Consider the following 25,661-nt stretch of genomic DNA (forward strand, 5'->3'; position numbering starts at 1 on the left):
TCTTTCTTGTCTCCTCAACAAAACCACTCCCTGCAAGTGCATGGGGTTTCTCTGATGGCTGCAGCCAGAGCAGGCTTTCTGTGTGCCCTGAACCATGCTATAGGCAATGCAAACAGCAATTACAGTAACACCACCCAAAAATGAGATCAAAAGACATCTAATGCAAACAGAGCAAGAAAATGTCCTGAGAATTTTACTTTCCCAAAAGAGCCAGCTGTACAGCAATATTTTATTTGTTAAAAATAGGCACTCTCCAGGCTCAGATGCACATAGTTCCCAGCCAGAAGTATCTGTCAGACCATCTGGTTTGACCTCCAGGATAGCCAGGGCTCTTCCATTTCCTGGCTGCTGAGCTCAAGTGCTTCCTATCCCTTAAAACATGGTTTGTGTTTGATCTTGCATGAAGCATTTAAGCTGGGCTCAGAGACACAGAAATGGATATTGCAGCCTTCTCCTTGGCGGTTTGTGCTTAAGGATAATTACTCCATGGACAGGCAACAGAACCTTATTTCTGCTTGAGGGTGCCTTCAGTTTCAGTTAATGCCAGATTAAAGATATGTTTAAATCCTGGTTCTTCTCCCTGCAAAAATAAACAAGCTGCAACTAAACAACCACTGGTTCACTTTCACAATGAGTTCAGATTATTCTTTAACAGACTGGATTTTAAATATTTTCAGAAGTTGTTTTCAATTTGGACCCTGTTTGCTTCTTTTTGCAGGTTTGTTTTTCAGTGTCCTTCACTGGTTTTCCTTAGATAACCAATTCTGCATAGTGACCAGTGCTTACAAGACACCAAGGCTGCAGGGCTCTCTGTGATAACATTAATGTCATTTTTCCAGGCTTTTATGAAGTCTGGCTTCAAGAGCCTGGAGAAGTAGAAAGCTTTGGGAACAGCTCAAGGAGTCTCTGTCACAGCCAAAAAGACATTTGGCAGACACCTGGCAAACACCAGCACCGGGAGTGTAACAGGGAATGGTCAGGTCAGTCCAGCAATGGAAGGGGGGACTGAGAAAGAAACATCTTTCCCTCCATAATTGTCTACTAGACTATAATTTCCATATGAAGATGGGGGGAAGGCAAGGGTTCTCTCTCTTATATCAAAAATAACTTTTTGAAGAAGGAAAATTTCTTTTTCATATATCAGCCTTTGCAAACCCCTCTTTTCTGACATCAGAGGCAGCCCTGCAAGGACAATGTTCCTCTCACAAGTGACTCACAGAGTGCCTGTGTCAGGTTAGTGACTTGAATAACAGGATATGAATATTTCTAAGATGACATATAAAGTCTCTCTTAATTCATACAAGCACTTTCTTCCATTTAGATGTAAACACTACCTTATCAATTATCCTATTTGACGTGAGGTATTAGCTAAACGCACAGAAAGGGTAAATCAGCTCTCATTCTTGCACAGAAACAGAGAGCCACCAGCAACAGGCAGAAATGACACGGAAATGGAGAATTCTGTCTACCACCCTCCACTGCAAACTCATCTGTTCCTCTACAAGCACGATGCAAACAGTGTCTGAGATTTACTGTGTTTCCAGCAGGTCATGTTCTATCAAGCAAGTCCAGCCTCTCCTTAAGTGTGACCAATCTTTCCTGTTCAGTCCGAGACCTGTCCCATTCCCAAGTGCATCTTAGGCTGTAACCTTATTTCTTGTAAAGGCACAAACACTGCCAGAGGCAGTCTAAGGCTGAGGGTGGTGAGAAGGATTGGCAAAAGGCTCTGCCTCTTCTCATTCCCAAATGCAGACATCCCCTAACCCATGATATTTCAGTAATTGCAGAGACACTGTTCATCAGTTCAGTGAATGCCATTAGTGGACATGCATGTCACATCCTTGTGATTTGAAGAAAGCAAGAAGGTCCTAAACAATGAAAATATAACTGGTCAGGATAACCACAGAGCTGTGCTTTAGACTGATTAGTTTATCAAGCTCCCTAGTGCTTTCCTGACCCTTCAAACTGAGGACTGCTGGTACAGCCTATCAAAGAGAAAGAATATTCTCCTGAAATTACCAATTTTTGGCACATCTTTGGGGATTTGATCAGTGTTTCCTGGTTTCAATAACAGTTACACATCAGCTCCCACATAAGCACCTACTTGGAGCTATTCTGGTGCAAAGTAGGAAATCTGCTACGGCTTGCTGGGTTATTTTTTCTTTGGGTTTGTCAAGAGTTTTTTAATATTTTCCTGTACTATCTTAGGGAGTTTTTCAGATCCCATCTTGATTATAAAATCAAAGGGCAAACTTAATAAGTCCCTTTGACTTCTATATTCATATCCACAGTACAACATTCTTCAGTGCCTTTATCAGGTTATTTAACAGGCCAGTATCTTGGTTCCTCCATCTCAGACACTGAGATGAGGAAGGTCCTGAGGCTTCTGCACTTTTTACAGTCAGTGTGAAAATGGGTTTCACAGACTGGCTTTCAATCCATATTTCTTCATTGCTGATCTTAAGCTTCAATTATTTGCAGAGAGAGAGAGGTATTTTGGGGTGCAGACTGAAGCATAAAGGAAAAGCTGCATTCCTACTCAGACTCAATAAGAGAGAAAAAATGTTTTGTGCCTCTTCCTGCCTGTCAGAAAAAAATAGCAAAACTGCATAAAAGAAAACAGTTGGAAAATGAGCATTACTGGATAAATAAATTCAGAAGAAGAAGAAAAGAAAATAAACCCTTTATGTGTAAGTAATATAAACTGGGTTTTTCCCTCATTTTTTTATATCTGCTGAAACCAGCCCTGATGCAATACATTGAAAGCCTCCCTGTTTTTCTCAGCCCATAGATAAAATGTGCCCTCAGTAGTGACTTGTAACAGGAACCTCATCTGTTGCAAACACTTTGAACCTTCCTTATTTCTCAGAGAGGAAGTATGTGGCCTGTTTGGCAAATGCTGCTCTACATGACAGCGTGAACTTCACAACACTCTCATTCGACCGGCTGCTCCTCGACTTGATCAGCTAAACCTTGCTGGCAGCGTGAGAGCAGTACTATGACTACGGCTTTTCTCAGAAATCCTGCAACCTGGAATGCCATGCCTAGCATTTAAAGGTAATCACTGCTCTGATATATTTTACATTAGCTGCGTACGAGACCAAATGTTTCAGTTTTATTTATATACAAGGGTGTTCTATTTCATTAACAATGACAGTATTCAGACTGGGGATTTCAAGTGCCACCAAAGGCAGAAATAGAAGAGTCTGCCTTGATCCTTTTCATAAAGAGTGGTACTAAAGATAGACAGGACAAGGAGTATTTCTACTGAAACCTAAGAGTAAGAGATAGATGCTTAGGACCTTATGCTAAAGCAAACTGCATTTCACTATAACCAAAATATGAGCCCACAGATTAGTGGGCTTTTTATTCAAAGTGTTAGAAGTGTGGATAGTGTGGTATTTCTGTGTTGTTTCATGTTTGCATGTGTCTCTGAATTTCCTTGATGAGAGTATTATGTTATTCTTTCTAAGTGCAAAGGTACAACTGCCTCAAAGCTGGAAGGATGTTCATTTTGAATAATGATAAATTCAGGGAAATCCACCAAAAAATTATGCAGTTTCTGAAATCTAAGTTGTTTTGCTTTTCCTTTCCACACATGAAAAATAGCAGGATGCCAGTGCTTTCATTTTCAAGTTAAATGAGATTCAGACATCACCTGTGAACTTCATTGAAAATTAAATTGTAAGACCTTGGCAATATAGATGTGAATATTGGGAAACAAAAATAAAATATGGTATAGCATCTCAGGAATGATAAATGCTCTAATTTTACTAGTGTACAGTATTCTTTGTAGGAGGGCTTTATTCAAGTGCTTATCTTGCCTTTTTATTTCTTATTGCTTTCATTTCTTTATATTAACTAATTCTCAATCATATGAAATATAACTTTTTCAAAGTTCTCACCAAGTAGCAGAATTTTGTATGTTCCATGCTATTTAACTGCTGCAGAAGCACTTTTTCTCAGATAAAAAATTCTGTGAGAGGAAGTTATTGCTACATGTGCTGCACACAGGAATGGAAGGGGAAAATTGTACCACAGGTTTTGGGGTCACACGATGTAGGTCAGTGGGATTCCAGTCTTGACAGGTGAAGAATTCATATCTGCTGAGAGTTCTGATAAATAGGACACAAAGCAGGTCTGGAACAGTGGATTTTTCCTCACATTCCTTTTGGCAGCAAAGATCCCTAAGCCCTGACAGCTGTGTGTGCAAACAGCCATGTGACCACCCTTCCTTGACACTATGTGCACAAGTGGAAAGGGGAGAGGAGGAAGGATCAATCCTTGGAACACTGCAAATGTGATCTAAATAGTTAAAACCAAATTTTCATGCACATCCGAGGAGGTGGCTGGTGATCAGGAGAGCTGCAGGTAGATTTTGGTCCCCAGCAGCCCAGCAGGCTTGGGGTAGATAAGACACAGTGAGTCTATAATTTCTTGTTAGCTCTTTCTACATCAGCCTCAATTAATTATTTCCTTTGGATCTGGCATAATTATCTGCTCCTGTGAAGGAAGGATGGCACTTCTACTTGTATCCCAAGCTCTGTCATCAAGTTTAGATACAAGGAACAAAGTTTTTACAACTTTGGGGTAAAACATGTTGCCCAGAGAGGTGTTAGATGCCCCATCCTTGTAAACATTCAAAGCCAGGCTGGATAGGGCTCTGAGCAACCTGATCTAATTGCAAATGTCCCTGTCCATGGAGGGATGGTTAGACTAGGTGGCCTTTAAATTTCCCTTCCAACCCAAATTATTCTATGATTCAATAAGGTCAAGTGAGATGCAGTGCCTGTGGCAAATTTGCTGTTTCAAAAGATTATAATCTATAAAACTGTTACTATTCTTCTATCAAGTTCAATGAAAATAATTGGTTCATGACATCTTTAAAGCTTCCAGTAAGTCTAGTTTTGCAGAGTGTCTCAAAATTTCAGAAAACCACACAAGAATTTATAATGCAGCAATGGAATGGATTTGTATTGTGCTGACAATAACTCAACACAAGCACAAGCTACTTAAGCCATCAAGTCCTATCACTCACTAAACACACCATTGTTTTAGAAATTTGACTAATTTGTATATTCTTACTCCAGAAACAGTGATACTAATTTGTACAATCTTACTCCAGAAACAGTGATATGTCATTGCCAACAAACAAATAGAAATATTTTCTGCCTGCCCTATTTCAAACAAAACTTCCATGTCCCATTTTCAACATCTGATGGTTGAGTCATACCTCAGAACATTCACTCCACGACCTTTGACAGGACTATAGGAACCTTTACCCTGTCCATGTGCATAACGACAAGTGGCTTCAGTAGTAAAACCTAGTCTGATGTCTCATTTTCCTTTTAGTCACTTTGGTTAAGTGAATTAACAGCAAGGGTCCAACCTTTTCATATTTTTATTTTTACTGAGCAGTTCTGCCATGAATCTGGAGAGCATCTTGAACTCTGTCCCTTTCAGGACTTTATGCTACCAATGGTAGTGACAGTAAAAGAGCACGGAAAATGCAATGAGAAAGAACAAAGTGCCACGTTAATGACGGCAAAGCCCGAGACGTCACTGCTCTTCACTGTACTGAAAGTACTTCACAACCTTTGCATTTTCCACAAGCCACATTATTCCACATCTAAGACAGCAGCACGGAGCTGCACATTATGCCCTCATGACTTCAGAGGTCCTTTGAGAACAGCAGTGCCTGGTATGGCAGAAGGGAACCAGGCTGTGCTCTGCAAAAATACAAAGTAGGAACTTACCTGTTGTCCAGTATTTAATCCCTCTGTGATTTAATTGCAAATGATGTATAAACAACCCAGCAGAAACACTTCAGGTAATTCTAAAGCAGCATTTAGAGTGTAAATCCTTAAATACCATCTAGAAAAATGCAAGTTCCTTGGTGAAATATGCTGTGCTTTTAGAAAGATTGGAAGCCTGAAGTAAAAATTTCAGAAGCCTTTCCACCACTCACAAATCACTTTCCAAAGAGACTCAGTCACACCTGAAATTAGGAACAGGAAAAAGGTCACTGGTCACAAGCCTGACACTTGTAGGATGACTTGCTCTCCCAGCCCTCAAATAACAAAACTCAGCATAAAATAATACTTAGAGATAGGACTCTTTTTTTTTTTTTTCCCCAGATTTTTGGGAAACAAAATTCAAGCAATTCTCATCTAAATATCAATTGCATGTGTCAAAATTATAGACGGACATCAGATGTTTATGCTGTCATTTTTGCCATCTATCTGGAATTGCACATTTTTGGTAACTGAAGCTTAGATTCTCTACACTGAGCAAGATTTGAGCTCCCCTTTTAAATTACATTACAAAAATGCATCTACCGGAGCACACAGCTCAGCAGAGATTATCAGCCCAGGTATTTATCTCACTCTCCTGGCTGACATTTTCAGCCCTGTTGAGATCTCTATTGCTGTGCCCAGGAAATTTTTCTGGCTAATTTGAAGATGAGACATGAGCATCTATAATATCTGTAGCCAAAATACTGGCTGCACTACTCCTATGGGTTTACCTCTTGTTCTTTATGAGATACAAGTAAGAAAAATGTTCAACAACTTAAAATTGGGTCTTGCAGAAAAATATTAATAATTAGATCAGAAAATTATCATCTTGAAAGCAGACATTGCCTGACAAAATGATTTCTGGTTTCAGGTTTAGAAATTTGGGTGCATTTACATGGAGAAAGATTTTTTTTTGTTGTTGTTTTGCTTTCCATAATGAGAGCTATTTTTAAAACGTGAGTAGTCAAGTAGTTTATTTAAATTTAAGGGTGCTGTTTTATTCAGCTTCTAGACATCTCCTATCAGGCAACACATTTTTGTTCTTGTGAAAGTAGGTTTCAGATGCTTGTCAGAAAGACACTGGCACAGCTGCACCCTCCAGATGTGCCACAAGCCAGTTCTGAGTGCATAAAGCGAAGGTGTAATGTTCCATTTGGCCAGTGAAATAGAGAATTCTAGCAAGGAGCCTTTGGGAACAGCGCTAAGAAGCTTGGAAAGCAGATGAGGTGGAGTCAAACTGTGTGCTACCATCTGTTCTAGCACTGAGCTCCTTGCATTTGGTAAGGGACAAATTTTCTTCCCTTTGAATTGCATTTTATTCTGTAGGATGTCTTCCTAAACTGTCTGTAAGACATTCAAAATTTACAGTATTAATCAACATACTGAAATTCTGCCAATTTTATTCCAAAAGACAATTAGCAATACCGTACTTTCTTATTGATGTCAGTGGTTCTACGTCTCAAGTTGGACATCTCTCCACCTGACACCCTCATCAGGCTCTAGCACGTGTAATTGAAGAGCAGCACACCAAAGTCAGTAATCATCTCTGGAATATTTAAGCTAGAAAAGGCCACAGAAGATGCAGAATACTCACACAATGCTGCTAGAGCTCCTGTTATCATTTTCATAGGTCAGCAGACAGAAATACATTTTTAAAAAATAATTACCCGTCAGCTGGTGGTGTTATTTTTCTTTAATGAACAGCTCTTAAATAGATATAGCTATTTGTCTTCTGCCTCTGAAAATATACCATAATCTATTTTATATACATATATTTTACATACATATATACATATATTTTACATATATTTTATGTATAATATATAGTATATAGTATACATAGTATACCATACTATATGGAAGTGTACACATTCCATATTCAAAATATTTATCTCTTTGTCGCCTGTAAGACAGAATTAGGATGGCTGCAGCAAAGCTATGAGAAGGAACTGCTCCTCTCACACTATTTAGTTCCACAATTGTCTGATACTGTTTCTTGTACACCTACCAAAACTTTTTAAGACAGGTATCTGAAGAATTTGCACTGCTGGCTTTATGCAGGAGGACTGATTTGAGATCAAACATTTTTTTAGGCAATGTATTACTTAAAAAAATATTGCCCACGTTTGCTGAGGGCACAATTACATCAGAAAAAAACCCAAACCTACCAAGCTGTGTTCTTTGTGTTCAGTAGTAAACCAACATAATATACACACAATGCTGAAAACCAGGGATGTCCCTGCTGCCAGGGATGTCAGTCTAATTAGATCCTTTGTAGCCTCAGAGCCCCAAATGCTAAAAACATTTTGTATAATAAATGCCCATATGGGCACAGCTCTGCTGCGACTTCCTATTGTGCTGAGGTACTGGTAATGGAAACTTTTACTACATCATGTTCTTCTGAGCAACTTCCCTAGCTGTGGTTTTCTGCTATTCCCCTGATAAAAGCACAAAAGTGGTGAGAGTTTAGCAAGTATGTAAAACTCTTGCATGAATTTGACACCAGAGCTCTCAAAAGCAAAACTGTATGAAATTGGAGACACCCAAACTAGGTCATTTCTCATCTGTTGGCATAGCAGGTGTTATTGTGATGTTAAATTTCAATGTCTGCTTTGATTTAGTTCCGAAGAACTTTGACGGAATTAGCGAGCACAATGGGAAATACTGTGAAAACTCCAAGAGCATCTGAGGAAACAAACATGCCGAGCCAAACGGGTAAGCCCTCATTTCATTCCTTTCAAGAGAAAAAGACGTTCACGGTACATGATAGACTCAGCCATGTGTCGCTCTTCACCCGCCTGACAGGAGCAGGCAAGTGCTTGGCTGCTGCAGGAGAAGGAGGGCATCCACCAGACAGTGCTTATATTTAGCTACGTTTTAGCTCATTTTCCAAGAAGCACTTTAATTAAAAACCCCAAATGTTAAACGTATTATTTGCTGGTGCTCCTTGAAAGACGTTCCTTCCAAATCAGAAAGCACTGAAACACTACTTCAGAAACCAAAAATTCTGTGTTTTGACATAATTACATGTGATATTTTATATAAATTTATTCTTGAAATTTGGGGTTCCTTCATTTAAGGTTAAAAGCTTTAATGATGTATTGCATTGAACCTTATATCCATCCACTGTCAGATAATTGCATTAAAAGTAGTGCACAGGCAACCTGTCACCAGATTTATCCATAAAGGCTAGAGAGGAATAGAAGTTCCACAGGGCAAGCTGCCAAAGGAGAATATAAGACATCTGCCCTCTGCGTCCACACGTGAATAAATCAGGTTGCAAATCCCTCCCTGCCACCTCTGTAGGCTGGTAGAGGTCATGCATTGGAGGAGGAAAGGAAGAGGGATTTGCTGATCAGCTATTACAAACTGTGAGTGAGTGAGTGGGTGGAGAACCAGTAGTGCCTCAGCCCTCCTGGTGCACTAATACAGGCAGCTGGCACAAGAGCTGCAAGAAATCACTCCCCAAAGGTGAAGAGGAGAAAACAGTTATGGGCTTTTCCTTTGGCTTTGGGGTGGGCTTTTTATGTAGATTTGTTTGTTTGTGTTGTGTTGTTGTTTGTGTTTTGTTTTGTTGTAATTTGGGATTTTTTCCATCAAAGATTTTCTGATTGGGCTGCTGATTATTATGAGGATAGGGAATCAGCCTGGTTTGATTTTTGCTGCAAGGAAACCCAGCCCTGCTTTTAGTATGGTTAGGAACTCACTGAGATGGGCAGTCTTGCAGCCCTAGGTCCTAACATAGAACATAGCAGAGACCAAAAACTACTCAGCAAATTGCTATTTTTTTTTTTTTTTTTGGTGAAGAAACGTACCTTATGCTGATATTCCCAACAACTACTGACACAAATACCACATATGAACACCAAAACAGAGACATGCATTCAATCAAAGCAGGACCTTGCTGATGAGCAGGCCATGGCTGTGACCAAGTTTGTCCTGCACGTGCTAAAAGTCAGGATTTAGCAGGGATAAAAACAACTGTATCCCTTTCTGTGATGGAAATATAACATACCCCTAAAAGATACCTCTGCAAACATAGATAGCACAGTGGCTACAAGGGAGAAATATCTATTTAGGAATTCAGGACTCAATCCACTTGAACTTTCCTAGACTTCTAGCACATCTAGAAAGGGGTGTTGTTAGTCCCACCTGACTTCCTTCTACCACCTGGGGAGAGAACAACTCTCCCATAGTTGCAGTGGCACCTGCCAAGGCTGTAGGGATGTTTCAGACACTCTCACTGCCGAAATTGTACCAGATATCCATGTTTAATCATCCAAAGACAAGGGGGTTGTCACAAAAATTATCAGTGATGGAACACCTCTCCTATGAGAAAAGGTTGAGAGAGTTGGGATTATTCAGCCTGGAGAAGAGAAGGCTCCAGGGAGACCTTGTTGCAGTTCTCAATACTTAAAGAGGGCTTATAAGAAAGATGGGGATGGACTTTTCAGTAGGCCTTGTTGTGATACAACAAAGGATAATGGTTTTAAGCTAAGATAGGAGAGATTTAGACTAGATATAAGGGAAAAAATTAAAATGAGGGTGGTGCAATACTAGATCAGGTTGCCCACAGAGGTTGTAGATGCCCCATCTCTAGGAACTTTCAAGGTCAGGGAGGTTGGGGCTCTGAGCAACGGATCCAGTTGAAGATGTCCCCACTCATTTCAGAGCGTTGGACTAGATGACATTTAAAGGTCCCTTCCAACTCAAACTATTCCTTGATTCTAGGATTTATCATCCTGAATAGCTCTTTGGATCCATCCACATCTTAGTCTGGGTCAGACCAGTATCTTTAATAATGACTTAGATGTCGCTAATGAAAGTTGGGAATACAAACATCAGTACTGTCATCAAAATCCAATGAAAAAAGACTTCTAAAAATGAACCTGGTACCAAAGTGTGTGTTGGGGTTCATCCAATGAGTTTGTATCTGTTTGCCTTCCTGAGCAGATCAAACTCCAAATCACATCACAAAACAGATTTCCACCCGGCCAGGAATAAACTCGATTTAAGTGAGCTGGAGGATCCAATCCATGGACTTTCAAAAGTTGAAACAGTTATTAGGAGAAATAGGTTTGACACTAGCTCATTTCAGGGAGACTGAATAAAATGAAGGACTGAAACAGAAGGGAAATAATGAAAGAGTTTCCAACAAAAAGGAAAATAGAAACTGCAGTCTGCAGACTTGGTCTGCAGTGTTCATTAGACCCCTCTGAGCCCCTTGTGCTGCCTGAAATTTGCACTGAAAGCAAAACCTTGTGCTTTCCTCAGCATCGGTGTGCCAGTCTTGGTCCTGATAAAGGGAACAGTGTATAAACTGCATTTCCCAAGGAGGCATTTGGACCCCAAAGAAAACTGCATTCCATCTGCCTGCACACTGCACAGGTATTCCTGGCACAACCCAGGGACTGATGACAGAGTAAGCAGAACAGCAAGGGATCATCAAGGGTTGTGAGCCTCTCTCTGTCCTCCTTTGGGACCCTGAATCAAGGGTTAATCCTTTTGGGCTGCACAGTTCTCAGTTCCCAAGCTGGCTGGTTTAGATCTAGCTTTAGATCTACCAAAGTGTGACTCTGCAGCCACACCTCGTGGTGCTGCACATTTTCCCAGATGAGAGCCCTCCTTCACCCTCTCTGGTTCACCCCATGCCATAAATCATAATATTTCTGCTGGCCAGTAAAGCTGGATGATGCATGGAGCTGAACTCCAAAGAGTTCATTCCCACTCCAGACATGGACCACGTCAGTGCCCAGCACAGCAGATTTTGAGGGCAATGAGCAGGACCTGGATGCTCTGCCTATGCCCTTCCTACTCTCTATTAATGCTTCATAGTCCATTCCCAGTGAATAATTTGAAGGGTACAATATTCAGTTTCACATTTTGCAAGACATGTGGGTGTGAAGACATCTAAAATTAGCATGTATTTCATGTTTATTTCCTACTCCTAAAGAAACCACCCAGAATTAACACCTGATGCAGTGGAAATTATTGTGCTTCAATCTTTCCACTCTAACTTTTGGATTGTTCCACTTCAGATGTGACCTACACTTGCCCTGTGGAGGAGAGTTTGTGTTAGATAAATTCAGGCAAATATTTTTTTCTTTTTTTTACATCTTGAAAATGTGGGCAGCCCACCAGATCCAATCTATTAGATCACTGTGAAATTTAGGTGTGGAGAAAGCATGTAATCTGTTTCGTTCCTGTTTCCAGGCTTTTGTGTTTGTAAGGAGCTGGTATGGGTTCTGTGTAATGTTGTACAGTGTGGTGGTGTATTTTGCATGGCCAAAAAACCCAGTGATGTTTGACTTAAATACTAATCAAAATGAAGAGAAGAAGGAGGGGGTTCACTCCTTTCCTTACACTTTAATGTAACTGTATGTAGTTCAAGAGATAACATTTGCATGGATGTGGAAGATAACACTGATATATTCCTTCCTTTTCAGAACTACAAATTACATGCAAAACTGAAACAAAAATTAATATAAATATGAAAGTGTAAGCAAAGTAACACAGGTCTTGCTAGAGTAGACAAAAAGTCACCTTCCCTACAGTGCATAATGAAATGCAAATTACAGTGCACAAGGAAGGAGAGCAGAAAAGCATTTGTTTTCCACTCTTTCACTATGGAAGCAGAATATTTATTTATAAACAGCATATTTTTTAAGCATTGCTAAAGGCATTAAGTTAAAAATAATTATATTTAATGTAACATTACATGATGTTTTATAACCTGCAATGAGAAGTTAAGTGATGGCATTTTATCCTCATTTTGCTATTTTTAAAATGCACCTTCTAGCCTGTATTTTTTCTAGTAGTTTGGGTAAAGATTTTGTCAAAAAAGACTCAGTGCTAGTGCTTATTAACCTCAGGTACTAAGTAGCTTCATAGACAGGAAGGTGCCACTAGATTTTCTGTGCAGAACAAGGAAGTCATCAAAGGCTTAGCACAGAATTTCTTCAATAGGGTTGAACTAAGTGTATAATAACTTATATTAGACTAATCAGAGTGGTTGGCTGTACTGGACTAGTCCTGTTTAATTCAGTGACTAATCAACTAAGAAAATCATGGCAGTATCAACATTAAACACGTTCTCAAAATAATCATAGAATGGTCTAGGTTGGAAGGGATCTTAAAGATCATCTAATACCATTCTCACTGCCATGGGCAGGGATGCCATCCACTAGATCAAGTTGCTCAGACCCCATCCAACCTGGCCTTGAACACTTCCAGGGATGGGGCATCCACAACAACTCTGGGCAACCTGTTGTGTTTCTTTTCTTCCTGTTTCCTTCAGCCTTTTACTGTTATCTCTGTGAGGTGTTTCTAAGGCCCTGAGACACATAGGTAAAAACACAGACCATTCATTCAGGGTGTTGCACCTAGGTTTCCCTCAAGAAGCTGTCTTCCTTAAAGAGAAGTTGGCAACAAATCTACATTAAAAGAAAAAACTAACTAGATACAGAAGTGTTTCTATCTAATTTCTTCTTTTCCTACCCTGAATTCACACCCATTATTGCACATGTTGGGCTGCACAGAATGGGAAGTATAGAGATCAAACAATCTCTGCAAATGTAGTGCTAGATGGTGTTCCTAAGGATCAGGGTGCTGATGCTGGTGGAGGCAGAGAGAAGTTCTGTCTCCCTTTGAGATCATGGAGGGTACTGAGATGTGCAGAGGGGAGGAACTGCTTCCAGGAGAAACACAGGCAGTGTATGGCACAATCCCTCTTGCCAGGACTTGTAACAAAGAGCTCAAAACACCCAGCATGACACATTTCTGAACCTCCCAGCTGTCAGCAGTTACTGGGCACCACAGATTCCAGCAGGATGAGGAGCATTTCATGTTTGATAGTCCCAGTCTTGTGTAAAGTGCTCTATCCTTCAGAAACCCAGAAGACTCAGCATGTCCTACACAGGGTGCAAGTCCCAGATTCATCCCAGCTGATGTAAATGGTCTTCTCCTCTCTTTGCTGACCTCAGTTCTGCAAACTGCTCTTGTGCAATGGTTTCAACTTAAACACCCTGTGCCTGTGTTCTTTCACTGAAGCTCTTGCACAGTGTCCATGCAATGGTGAGAACCAAGTGCACTGGCTGATCATCAAGCTCCTTTAAAAAGTGATGGAAATGGGCAATAACAGCCACACTCTCACTGGACTTGATCTAAACTACCACTGAAAAGTATCAGTGGTGTAAAATGATGAAACAATTCAGCATGCATCTTCCTTTTCTTAAATCTAATGCTAGAAAACTGTAGCTGGAAGCAATTAGAGACAGTGGCATTAATCAAACTGGGTCACTTCCTAATGCTATAAATAATTACTAATTTTTTAGTTTCAAACTGAATATGTCCTTTAAATATGGTAATTGCTAGAAAAAGTGGTCTAAATTTAGTTGCTTACAATTAACCACATGACTTTTCATTTCTAGTGTCTTCAAAGTCCTCTTATAAATCCATAGGTTTTCTTTTGCTCATTATTTTTATTAAGTGACATTTCAGAGATTTTTTTCCCCATTTGGCCTACTACATGAAATCTATCATACTTAAAGAAAAATCCATTTTTGTCTCAGAGCACTACCTTTGTTTTAAGTGACCTTTTCTTTCTTGTTTCACAGGTCAGGAGAGTGACTTCCTTGCTGTTCTCTATGACTATCCTTCAGCAGACATAAGCCAACCTATATTTCATGTTGGGGAAAAACTACGTGTGCTATCAGAGTAAGTTGATCAATTATTTTTTTAAATTAGGTTTTAATACAAGTGAAGCAAAGCTCTGTTTTATGCACCTGGCCCAAACTGGATGCAGTTCAGCAAAATGAACTGAGTTCAGAATTTTCAAGGAAGGATACTTAGCCATAGTGTAAATTTCCATGTAGTTTAAGGATTTGGGATTACATATTGTCCTTTGATCTACAGATTTCTCTTGGGTTTCTCAAGCTGGATTCAGACTCTATTCTAAAATAAGACTCAGAACAATTCTACTTTGAAAACTGATTATAAGAAACTATTCCTCGGGTGTAATGGAAAACAGAGTAAGAGCTAAAATAGTTTGAATCACATAGAAAAGGAAAATCACCCTGAATTTCTTTATGTCAAGAGTGTCTGTCATTTTCCCTCTCACCCTTTTTAATCTAACAACTCCATCATGACTAAGTCTTAGAATTTCATCCCAGTTTAAGGCAAATGTAAAAAAAAAACTTTTTAAAAGTGTGTGTGGGGGTGTTTCTTTTTCTGTTTTTTAATCAATTCTGCATTTTCTTAGTGAGGAAAAAAGAGAGATTTCTCAGCCAGTTCCACTCAAAAAATTTAAGAGCCCTAGGAGTAAGTAGGCTTCAGAGCACTAGTTCAGACTGACCTTAACCTTAGTGCAGTTTTGCCAGAGACAAGAGTGAGCACGTGAACAAAAAATGGAAGCAGGCAGCCCTGATGTTCTTCTAGGCACAGCTTGTATCAGCACACAGTGACCTCCTGGAAGTTACCTGGCCCCAGAGCCACTATTTGCACTGCTCAAAATGAAATGAAAGCTTTCACTTTTGCAAATGGTCGAGCAGATGGATTCAATGGGAGGCCAGACACATTAATAGCAGAGGAATCCTTGGAGGACTTCTAAAATAATTTTTAAAAATTCTCAGCCAGATAGTCAAATGGCTGGAGGAGAGAAGTACTCAAGAAAAGCATCACAGATGACTGCTGAATTCTCAGACTCTTCTCCAGGCCACCATGACCTGCAGTGGCCTTTGTCAGACACAAGACACAGGCCTCAGTGGACCTTTGGTCTGACCCAGAATGGCTGCAATTATGTTCTGCTGACACAGTGCTTTCTTTCCCTCCCTGAACCTAAGGGTCCCAAGACGCAGACAATACCACCAGATAAATTTTCTGCTGATGGAGAGCTCCTCTAAACCAGAGAGATTCTTCTCTGCTAGCTTCTAGTAGTGTAAACCTTGCTGCAGTTTGCAGAACATACATGACATGGTACAACAACTGCTTCAGCTTGGAGATTCCAGCTTAAAGCCTCACTCTCAGATTTCATCAGCTACAAGCCCTCACACACCACAGAACTGCCTATGCCCACATCAGTGGGAATTATATGTGTGGCATATTATATGTACACATGTGCTGCAAAGTATAATCTACTGCAGGAACAACTTCTAAAAGAATAGGCTTTGGCAGCAGAAGTTTTTGACGTGTTTGTCTGTTATGCAGTGATCCAGGGCTTTTCCTGATGGATAAATTAGATCCAAAGCAAGCCTTGATGGGAACTTTCCTCTTCTCATTTTGAATCATGAGCCTGTTCACAGCTAACAAGACAGTCCAAGGCTCTATGCAAACCACAGTGTCCTGATGAAGGACCTGTTCTCCCCTGCTGGGGTACCTGCTGATGTCAGTAGGAATTATTTGTCTGCAGCCTCTTCCTGCTCATAAGATGCAATTCTTTTTCTGAAATCATGCAAAGAAGTAAAAGATAGTAAAAAAGAAGAGTAGCATTGCATGACCAGAGCACAAGTGATGAGGACTCCTCACCACAGAGGAGTCAGCACAAGTAGCAGCTTTCCAGTTCTTTTGCAACAGTGGCTTTTCAGCCTTCTACCAAAGTAATGATGTGTAGTGGCAATCAGCCCCACCAATCCTGCCAGGAACAGGACATATGGAGCCTCCACAGGAAATGCAATTCCTCACAGATATTTGTGACTGCTCCGGGTTGGCAGATTTATATAAGCACTACTGGCATAATTTCTCACTCCCCACACTGGTCAAGCACTTTTCATTGCCAGATGAACTGCATTTGGCTGGCAGTAGTCAAACCAAATGTCCTCCAACATTTGCCCCAATATACAAAATTTCTGTAGCTCCTGCCATAGGAGAGACGTGCTGCTTTTGGATTTTAAATCATCATAGGGATTTTTCAGGGTTAGTAATATTAAAATTTGGAGGGAGAGAGATGATGAATCTCTCAGTTTTTTGTTTGGTTTTTTTTTTTTTTTTTTCTTATTGCAATTCTTGGTTCTGTCTAGGAGAGTTCTGGGGGAAAAAGGACCAAAATAACCTAAAATTCTTATAGATAAATTCATTTCATCTGGAAAACCAAACTCAAAATTTTACTTCCCCTTTTTCCCTCAGCACAGACATTCTGGGACCATGGTCCCAGAAGCTATAACTCATGACATTTAACCTAAGTGATTTCAACTCAGCTGTTCTGACACACACTGAGACTCTGATCTGCAATGTAGACATTATTTTGGGAGTTTTTATATGAACATCCACAAAACCAGCATTCAAACACAAGACACAGTTCCTTATATTCAAACTCTTAAAGTGAAGGTGCAAAGAACCCATCAGTCATAGGATCCTTGTACTATGACTAAAGCTCTGCAGCATCCCTGTGAAAATTCTTGGTACCCTTTATTTCTGAAGGGATTCAAGAGTAAAAGCCAGAATTCAGTATCACAGCAATAACTTAAGATATACTGGGGGAAATACATATCTTGCAGCTTCAGCTACAAGGTCTATTTTATTGGAGTCTGGTCTGCAGCTCATGGAAGACAAGGGAAAGAGCAAACCACAAAGCAGGTTCAGTTGGACTGACAGCCTGCTCCCAAGCAGACAGGCTCCATTTCCCAGATCCTCTACCCTGGTATTACAGGGCTGTCCAGACACAACACACTCAGCTGTAAACTGAATATCTTGGACACCAGTACAAGTCTAGCAGTGGGACGGCAGAGCACAGCATGCTTTAACCACTGAGTATTTATCCTTCTTTCAACTGCAGAAAAATATTTTATTACTTACATAATTTAAATGGAACAAAGTAGCTTATTTCTGTGTCCACATTTAATTCTCAAGTAGGTTTAGAAATGGAACTACTCTAAATGAAACCAAACAGGTTTCCTTTCTGAATACATCGCTTCAGAAGCACACAGAAGGTTGCAGGCTAATCTGTGTAACTTCACTAACTTCCAAATGATGAGAAGCTCTGAAAATACATCTGAAAATATCCCTTCTCTTGCTTTCACACAGTGAAGGAGGCTGGTGGAGAGTCCATTCCCTTACAACAGGTCGAGAAAATTATATTCCAGGAAAATATGTAGCAAAGGTTTATCATGGGTAAGTAAATGCATTTCTATAGCCTTTCATCACCACATTTTTACATATCCTCCCCTGGAGTCATAGTCCAAATAATGCCATAGTCCAAATAATAGTGAGTTGGCAGACAGAAATTTTATTTATTGACAGTCTCAAATGCATCTTTTGAAAACTGAGAACCTCAAATCCAAATATAAATTTAGACTAAATGAAAAGGAAAATCCTTCTTTTAAATGCTGGAAAGAGCCAAAACCACCTCAAATTGCATATAAGATATGTAATATGCATCTGTTGCATGGACTCATCTCTAACTTAAAGACATTGATGAAGAGAGCCTATTTAGAATTAATTTTTAATATTTATATAGAGTAAAATTTTAGCTAGGTTTGCTCATGGAAAACAAGCCAAAAAGAACAAATAGAAATGCTAATAAGTCATTCAAGAATGTAAACTTTCTCACTGGATGAACTACGGAAATTTCAGACATTTCTTATTGCCATAGACATCACTCTGGGGAAAAAAAACAAAAACAAAAACAAAGACAAAAACAAAACAAAACAAACAAACAAAAAACCCATTAAAGCACAGACTTAAAAGCTTTCTGGCAAAAGTTTTAATACCTGTTTAATTTTTAGGACATAACTGTGAATGTCACTGTTAACTATGCAAGTGCTTCAATTTTAACATGCTTTTACATCCTCCTGAAACAGCAATGCTTTCCCAGAGGCAGGACACAGATGTGGGGTCATGGAAGCTACTGTCTGAAACTTCAGTGAAAGCAGAGTGGATCAAACACATAAGAACAACTTTAAAACAGAATTCCATTCCATTCTATTCTATTCCATTCCATAACTCTAGAACAGCTGAGCAAGCCCAGGTGCATGGGCTTGAGACACTGAGACAATGAGACACTGGCTGTGGCAAAACACGGTGCTGCACCAAGTTATGGTGAAAATTTGTAGGACTAATTCCACTTTCCTTTATCCACAAAGCCCATTAACTTAAATGGTTAGACTGTTCCCTAGAAGAAGTAAAATAATTGTAACTTATATAGAGTTTATTTATGATACAATTTGGAGTTAACAAAAGTGGTTTAAATGAAAAAGAGAGATTTAACTAATGCCACAGATGTTGTCAATATACCACATGAATCTGTCCCCAGCAATACAGATCAAAGCAGCTCCAAATGTTTTGTTTTCCTTAGTAAGTCCAAGCCTTATTACTCTTCTCTTAACCTCACAAAGGTTAATGGAACTCAGAACCAGCAAAATTTTCTCCAGAAACTGGGGAAATATGCCTGAATATAGATGAGAGAATAACTATAGAAAGCCACAGTGTTATTTTTGCAGTCACTTTCCTGGCTAATGCAGCACTTTCACAGCCACATGCTGCTCACTGTTTCACTGGTGTCCAAATTTCAGAATTTGTTTTTTCCTGCTTCACAGTTGGTTATTTGAAGGTCTGGGAAGAGAAAAAGCAGAGGAACTTCTACAGCTACCCAACACCAAGGTCGGCTCCTTCATGATCAGAGAGAGTGAAACTAGGAAAGGTGAGACAATACAGATTTTCTCCCTCTTGATCTCAGGCATTTACAGTTTATAGGGTGACCTATACAGCTCTTTAATTCACTCTCTGTCCTGCTTCATATGGATCAGTCCAAAACCAGACAAGGTATATAATGGGAATGTGAAGGCACCCAGTGCAGTGTGCCAGCCCTTACCAGTCACCTACTGGAAACAGGGTTATTGATGGCCATGGAAAGTTCCACAGGCATCAGCAGAAAAAAGACACAGTTGTTCAAACACTATTATTTACTTTGGTGCCATGAGGCAACCTTATGAGGCAGTGGGATTTTCAATGAAGGAACAGTCACAGCTTTGCCCTTGTCCACAAAAGATTGATTCAAGAAGGCGTAAAATGCACACCAAGTAGAGGGGGTGGCAGACAAGTGTGTTTACTAGATAAATGAGGGAGGTCTTTTATTTATTTTTAAAAATGACTGGCCTTCAATTTTATTTTCTTTCTCTTGCTACATGGGAATTATACTGTACCAACTTTATACTTTTATTTTCTTCAAACATAAATCAGAACATAGACATAAATCAGAATCATAGAATGTCCTGACTTGGAAGGGACCTACAGGGATCACTGAGTCCAGCCCCTGACCCTGCACAGGACCACTCCAAGAATCCTACCAAGTGCCTGAGAGCATGGTCCAAACCTTTCTTGAACTCTGTCGGGCTGGTGCTGTGACCACTCCCCTGGAGAGTATATTCCAGGGCCCAAAAACCCTCTGGGGGAAGAACCTTTTCCTGCTATTCAACCTAAATCTCCCCTGACACAACTTCAGGCCATTCCCTTGGTCCTGCCACTGGTCACCAGAGACAAGTCTGCCCCTCTGCTGCCCTTGTGAGGAAGCTGAACACAATAAGCAATAAGGTCCCCCTCAGTCTGCTCTTCTCCAGGCTGAACAAATCTCCCATGTGCACCGTGCTGTGTTACTTTTCTGAAGCACCAGAACACATTCTAATATCATGATACTGCAGATAAAAGGGAATAATACATCATCTCTTCTGACCTCTTGCATACCACAGGCCAATTACTTTCTTAATATCTATACTAAATCCAAAGAAATTTAAGATTGGCATTTAGTCCTTGCCAATAAATGCTGCAGAACAATTCTAAACAAAGAAACAGAAAAATCCAAGTGGCCATCTCCTGCCATGACTGCATTACCAGGGCTCAGCTACTACATTACTCGAAGCTGTATACAGAAGAGTACCAGCCTGTGAGACTGATCTCCCTATTCAGTGGAGGGCAAACTCTGTAAAGGCCTATTTCCTTTATGCCATTTCAAAAGATCCCATACCAGCAATAAAAAAGGAAAAACACACCAGAAATTTGGTTGAATTTTATTTGGTTGAAATTAAATTAATCCAAAATCTCAGGTCATGTTATACCCTTTGTTTTATTTATGTATATCTATAAAGTATAATAAGATATATAAGATGGCCATTCAGGTTTTCTCAGCTGTTTCTGAGATGTTTTGAGTAATGGCACCATATCCTACAGATACTCTATTCTGCTACAGATACCCAACCAGCCCTACCTTGGTGTAATTAGTTCTTCTCTCTCCAGGGTTATATTCCTTGTCAGTGAGGCACAGGCAAGTGAAACATTACAGGATTTTCCGCCTCCCAAATAACTGGTATTACATCTCTCCACGACAAACCTTCCAGTGCCTTGAAGATCTTGTCAATCACTACTCAGGTAAAAATAAGTGCAGAAAAAACATATATTCCACTGGCAACTGAAAATCTATCTATCAAAGGTGCAGAACAAGAAGTTTTGCTTGTGTCCAAGACTTGCAAATACTGCCACAGAACAAGCAATGGAAAAAGTTTTGGTTTATACATTATACTTCATTTTTCATCCCAAATAAAAATTTGCTGCCCTTAACAGTATAACTGAAATCAATATAAGAAGTCAGCTAAATAAGGCCAGATAGGCTCTGTCTGTATTGGTGTTTTGTAGGATATTGTAAGGCCATGTCAATAACACTGTTTGAGCCAAACACCAGGGTCTAGGGGTTCCCTAAAGAACTTCCAAATGCAGTTTGGAGGTCAGCACAGGTCAGGGATGCCCAGACCCTCTCAGAGCACACCTAAAGTCAAAGTGTGAGGATACAAAAATGTTCAGCTGTACAGAAGCCATGTGCCTGTAGATCTGGGTTGCAGAGACAGATTGCAACTCCTGGCTGACTCTGTATGCCAACATTTATGATAATGAATGTCTGCCATTCATTTATTTGCCTTTTAGGCAGGCAGATAGCTTCAGGGCATGCAACACCAGGTTTCTGGTTTCTATTCACATTTTCTTAAAAAACCACTACAGCACACAACCTTATCTGCAGTAGAAAATTTTCAGAACCATTGTAAACTTCTTCCCTATCACTTTAGCAGAAGTGCATGGCAGGAATTTATCAGCAGAGCTTATATCAAGAGGCTCAGGCTGTTAGCTCAACTGCAGAGTCAGCTGTCACTGTTACTAATATCAGTCCAGTGGATGACACTTTTTCAATGACAGTTTTCCAGATTTATGGCAATTTAACCTGTATCAGAAAGGTAACTTGACAAACAACACAATTAAGTGGCTGCAGTTACTATGCATCATAATGAGAACATCCTAAAATGAGGAAGGAAATTGCAAAAAACTAATTGATTAAAAGTTACAAGAGAACAATAGGTTCTGTGCTTTAACAAGCAATGGATACTCTGTGATTTTAAAAGTGTGAAGTTACCATACGTAAGTATTTCACAGGTAAAAGAAAAAGTATGATGGCCAAAGAGTACACTGATAAACTGAGGAGAAAAGTCATTCACATTCAAAATAAGCAGATGAAACTTTCAAGTCCAATGACATAAAGTGAGTAAGAATTTGGACAGGAGATATATGTGTATTTATATGTTATTTAGTTGACACCTTTTACCATTTAGAAAGAAGGAAACAATTGAAGCCCAAAATTTGGGCTGGGGCAGAACCCAAAACTTGTAACAACTAACATTTTTACTTGAGTTATAGGTGTAAGAGGAGACATAGTTAGATTTATGTCTCCTCCTTCCCTCACCATGAGAAGATACAAAATCTCACTCTGAAATAAGACTCAGAGTTGTAGAACACCAGCATTTAGCCATGATGTTCTCTACTTGGGCAGAAGAACATCTGTGATGTTCCTAGTGGAGCAAGAAGAGCGTAGAGCACAGAAACATTGATGAAGGTAATATGTGAACCCCAATTCATTCCACAGTCATGTTCCACAGAAGAACAGGTGTGCACACAATCCAATCTGATCTTTTTTACACTCTGTTTGCATAGCTGACACAATAGGAAGCAAAGCAGAACTCACTGAGGGCTCAGAAAAACTAGGTTTAATTTTCTGCTCTGTCACAAAATTCCTTCTAGTCTTTGAGCAAGTCACATTGTCTTTCTGTGTCTCAGTTCCTCATTTGTACTGTACAAAATATACCAAATGAAAAATTAAAAGGCAAAGGTATGAGGAAAGGAAAAAGTAAGCCTGTGTTACTGTGTCCTTGCTGAGAACACACAATTTTTGACTGCTGTTGCTGAGTCCAAAACTGTTAATTTGAGCATGCACCAGGGAAAGAAAACAGTAAGCAAAGATTAACTGTGTATTCATTTTCCTGTTCAGAAGTTGCTGATGGTCTCTGCTGTGTCCTTACAACACCCTGTCTCACCCAGTGCACTAACAACAACACCGTGATGAATCCAGTTCCTCCTGTGGTGATGAGGAATAAAAATTTCAGCTGGAGAAACATTCACAGGTACCACATACAGCACAGGCTGCCAGAAACAACAGGGCTGTTTCCCAGCCATGTATATTCTTGTACTTGCAACACAGAAGACATAGCTATTTATTTCCTTCTCCTGGAAGCAGTTTTAAAACTTGGACAATCTGACATCAAGCTAACCCATGAAAACTGAATGCCCAGCTCTCTAACTGATAATCTAGGTTTTAACTTTGAAAGGAAGTATCGTTAGCATTCAATATTTCTCCTATCCAGCTATCCATGTGTTTAGTCCCCTTGGGACTCCTGAGTCCTTTCACCAAGGGGAGAGTGAGAGCTGGGTCACAAAGCCCAGTGACATCCACCACTGCTGATCCATCCCCACTGCTGGGGGTTCACAGGTGAGCTGTGGCAGGCAGAAGTGGCTCCCCTTTCTTCACGCACCCAGGAAACAGCACAGGTGTAATGATTTTTGGACATCATTGTCCAAAAATAAACCTTTCCTGTTGTGTCTCTCTCGATACACAGCCCAATTCGTGAGACTTCTAATATCACAACTGCCACAAGAGAAAGTAGGTCAGGTTTCAGAAGCTGGGGAAACAACCACCCTCAGAAACAGAAGCACCTTTTACTTTTGAAGGGTAAATTTCCCTTTACTACTCTTCTTCACAAAACATTCATGTGCTTATGAAGGCAAAAAAAAAAAAAATTTGTGCAGAATTGAGGTCATTTTTCCTACAGATTAAGAAGAGAATATAGATGATGCTTCCTTTTCAAGTGCCAAAAAATATTTATATATTACTGTTGTACTGTTTTTTTGAGAAATGCTAAGTGACAGAAATGCTCGGTGATTTATGAGGCAGAAATGTTTTTATACAACAAAAATAACATTATTAGGTTTAACAACTGTTAATATTATCCTAAGAGGCTCAGTCCAAGTAGCTGAAATGATAACAAAATTTTGTTCTTTTAAAGGCTGGAGGTGACTGAAGATACCAAAAGTACCCTGGCAGCAATGGATGACTCTTGCCTCAGCTATGGCCTGAGGGAAAGCATCGCTTCCTACCTCTCCCTAACTGAGGATGACAATGCTTCTTTTGCAAGTGCCAGAAAGAAGAAATCCCAATCTCTCATATACACAGGGAACAAACATAACAGTGCCCTTCACTTGCCACCTGCTTACTATGACGACTAAACACAAGACAAACAGGAAAAAGCCACAAACTGACAAGTTAGGAGAGAAACCAGAGCATCCTGTGGTCCTTCCATCCTTCTACAGCTGGGAAATACAATCTGCTAAGCTGGTGGCCAAACGCCAGCAGTGCTTCTGCATTTCCTCTTCCAAAGATCTTCTCAAGGGTGCTGTCCCAGCCATGGCATATGCTGGGAATGTCCCCAGTGCACCAGAACTGGATCACAAGCAGGATAAACTGAGACAGACTAATTCAAAAGCCAAGTGGTGCAAGTGACTCTTCAGCAGGGGCAATGCCCAGCACTGTACAGAGGTGACTGCATAGGGAAGAACTAACTGCAGCTCAAGAGCTTAAATTAAGTCTTACTCTGGTATTCTCTACAAGGCTGAAAACCTTCTTTACAGAACCTATCTACACTGAAAAAAAGGAGCATTTTTCTTCTCAAGATAGACTTATCCATTGTCATTGAGAATGGGTCAGAGAGACATCAATAACCCCAAGAAAGTATCTGACATCTGGCATCCAAGAAATCCACACCTGATTATAGTGACTCCATACTTATCTTTTAGGAGAAAAAATTAAAATCACTGATTTTATAAGTAGCATTTAATTCACTTGCTGGCAATGGCCTGCAGTGTCATAAAACAGTCACAAAATTAAGAACAGGCTTAATTCACTGAGAAAAGCAGTTCCTGCTTACGCCTGAGATGGGAGTTCAGGCATATCCAAACATGTAACTCAGCTGCTCATAGTAAAGCAGATAAACAGAAAACAAAGGGGGGTTTAATTGAAAAGCAAGATGTGATGATAATGTGCCTAACTGCAAAGGTTGGCTTGGAAAGGTGTGACCTTTTATGTGTACAGGGAGATATTTTAACTTTGACTTCTGAAGTCAGCCACATATTTATGTATAATATTTATATTAATAGCAGCTTTTAAAATAATTAAACTAAGGGAACAAATCAGTAACAGTGGATGTTAGAGATTTTTCCGAATTTCTTTTCTGATGAGAGTTATGTCAAATAGTAATTACACTTTCCATCAAATCACTTAATAATTAGAGGGTTTTCTGGAATTTCATTTATTTTTTTTTACCGGTATATACCCTTTTCTAAGTCATAAAAGAGCAAGTAGCATTTTCACAGAATTCACAGAATGACTAGGTTGGAAGAGACCTCCAAGATCATAAAGTCTAACCCATGCCCCAACACCTCAACTAAACCATGGCACCGAGTGCCACATCCAGTCATTTTTTAAACACATCCAGGGATGGTGACTCCACCACC

The 25,661-nt window shown here is 39.8% G+C and overlaps 2 protein-coding genes across 2 annotated transcripts in view; one reads left to right on the plus strand and one right to left on the minus strand.

Moving 5' to 3' along the window:
- TG (thyroglobulin) overlaps positions 1–25,661 on the minus strand; it is a 146,944-nt gene that overhangs the window by 35,774 nt on the left and 85,509 nt on the right. The gene's annotated exons all lie outside the window — the stretch shown is intronic.
- SLA (Src like adaptor) lies at positions 2,807–25,344 on the plus strand. The gene is made up of 8 exons (XM_068180677.1): positions 2,807–3,057; positions 8,417–8,510; positions 14,411–14,510; positions 17,811–17,897; positions 19,322–19,425; positions 21,015–21,146; positions 23,086–23,218; positions 24,158–25,344. The coding sequence occupies exons 2-8, from the start codon at positions 8,450–8,452 to the stop codon at positions 24,375–24,377; spliced, it is 837 nt and encodes a 278-aa protein (XP_068036778.1). The 5' UTR covers positions 2,807–3,057; positions 8,417–8,449; the 3' UTR covers positions 24,378–25,344.

This window comes from Anomalospiza imberbis, chromosome 1, assembly GCF_031753505.1.
Source record: "Anomalospiza imberbis isolate Cuckoo-Finch-1a 21T00152 chromosome 1, ASM3175350v1, whole genome shotgun sequence".
Lineage (NCBI taxonomy): Eukaryota > Metazoa > Chordata > Aves > Passeriformes > Viduidae > Anomalospiza > Anomalospiza imberbis.

Excerpts from the sequence above, each read along its gene's own strand:
- SLA (XM_068180677.1), top strand. The coding sequence starts at position 8,450 with ATGGGAAATACTGTGAAAACTCCAAGAGCATCTGAGGAAACAAACATG. Across the intron at positions 14,511-17,810 it reads AAACTACGTGTGCTATCAGA|TGAAGGAGGCTGGTGGAGAG; the intron begins GTAAGTTGATCA and ends GCTTTCACACAG. Across the intron at positions 19,426-21,014 it reads AGAGAGTGAAACTAGGAAAG|GGTTATATTCCTTGTCAGTG; the intron begins GTGAGACAATAC and ends TTCTCTCTCCAG.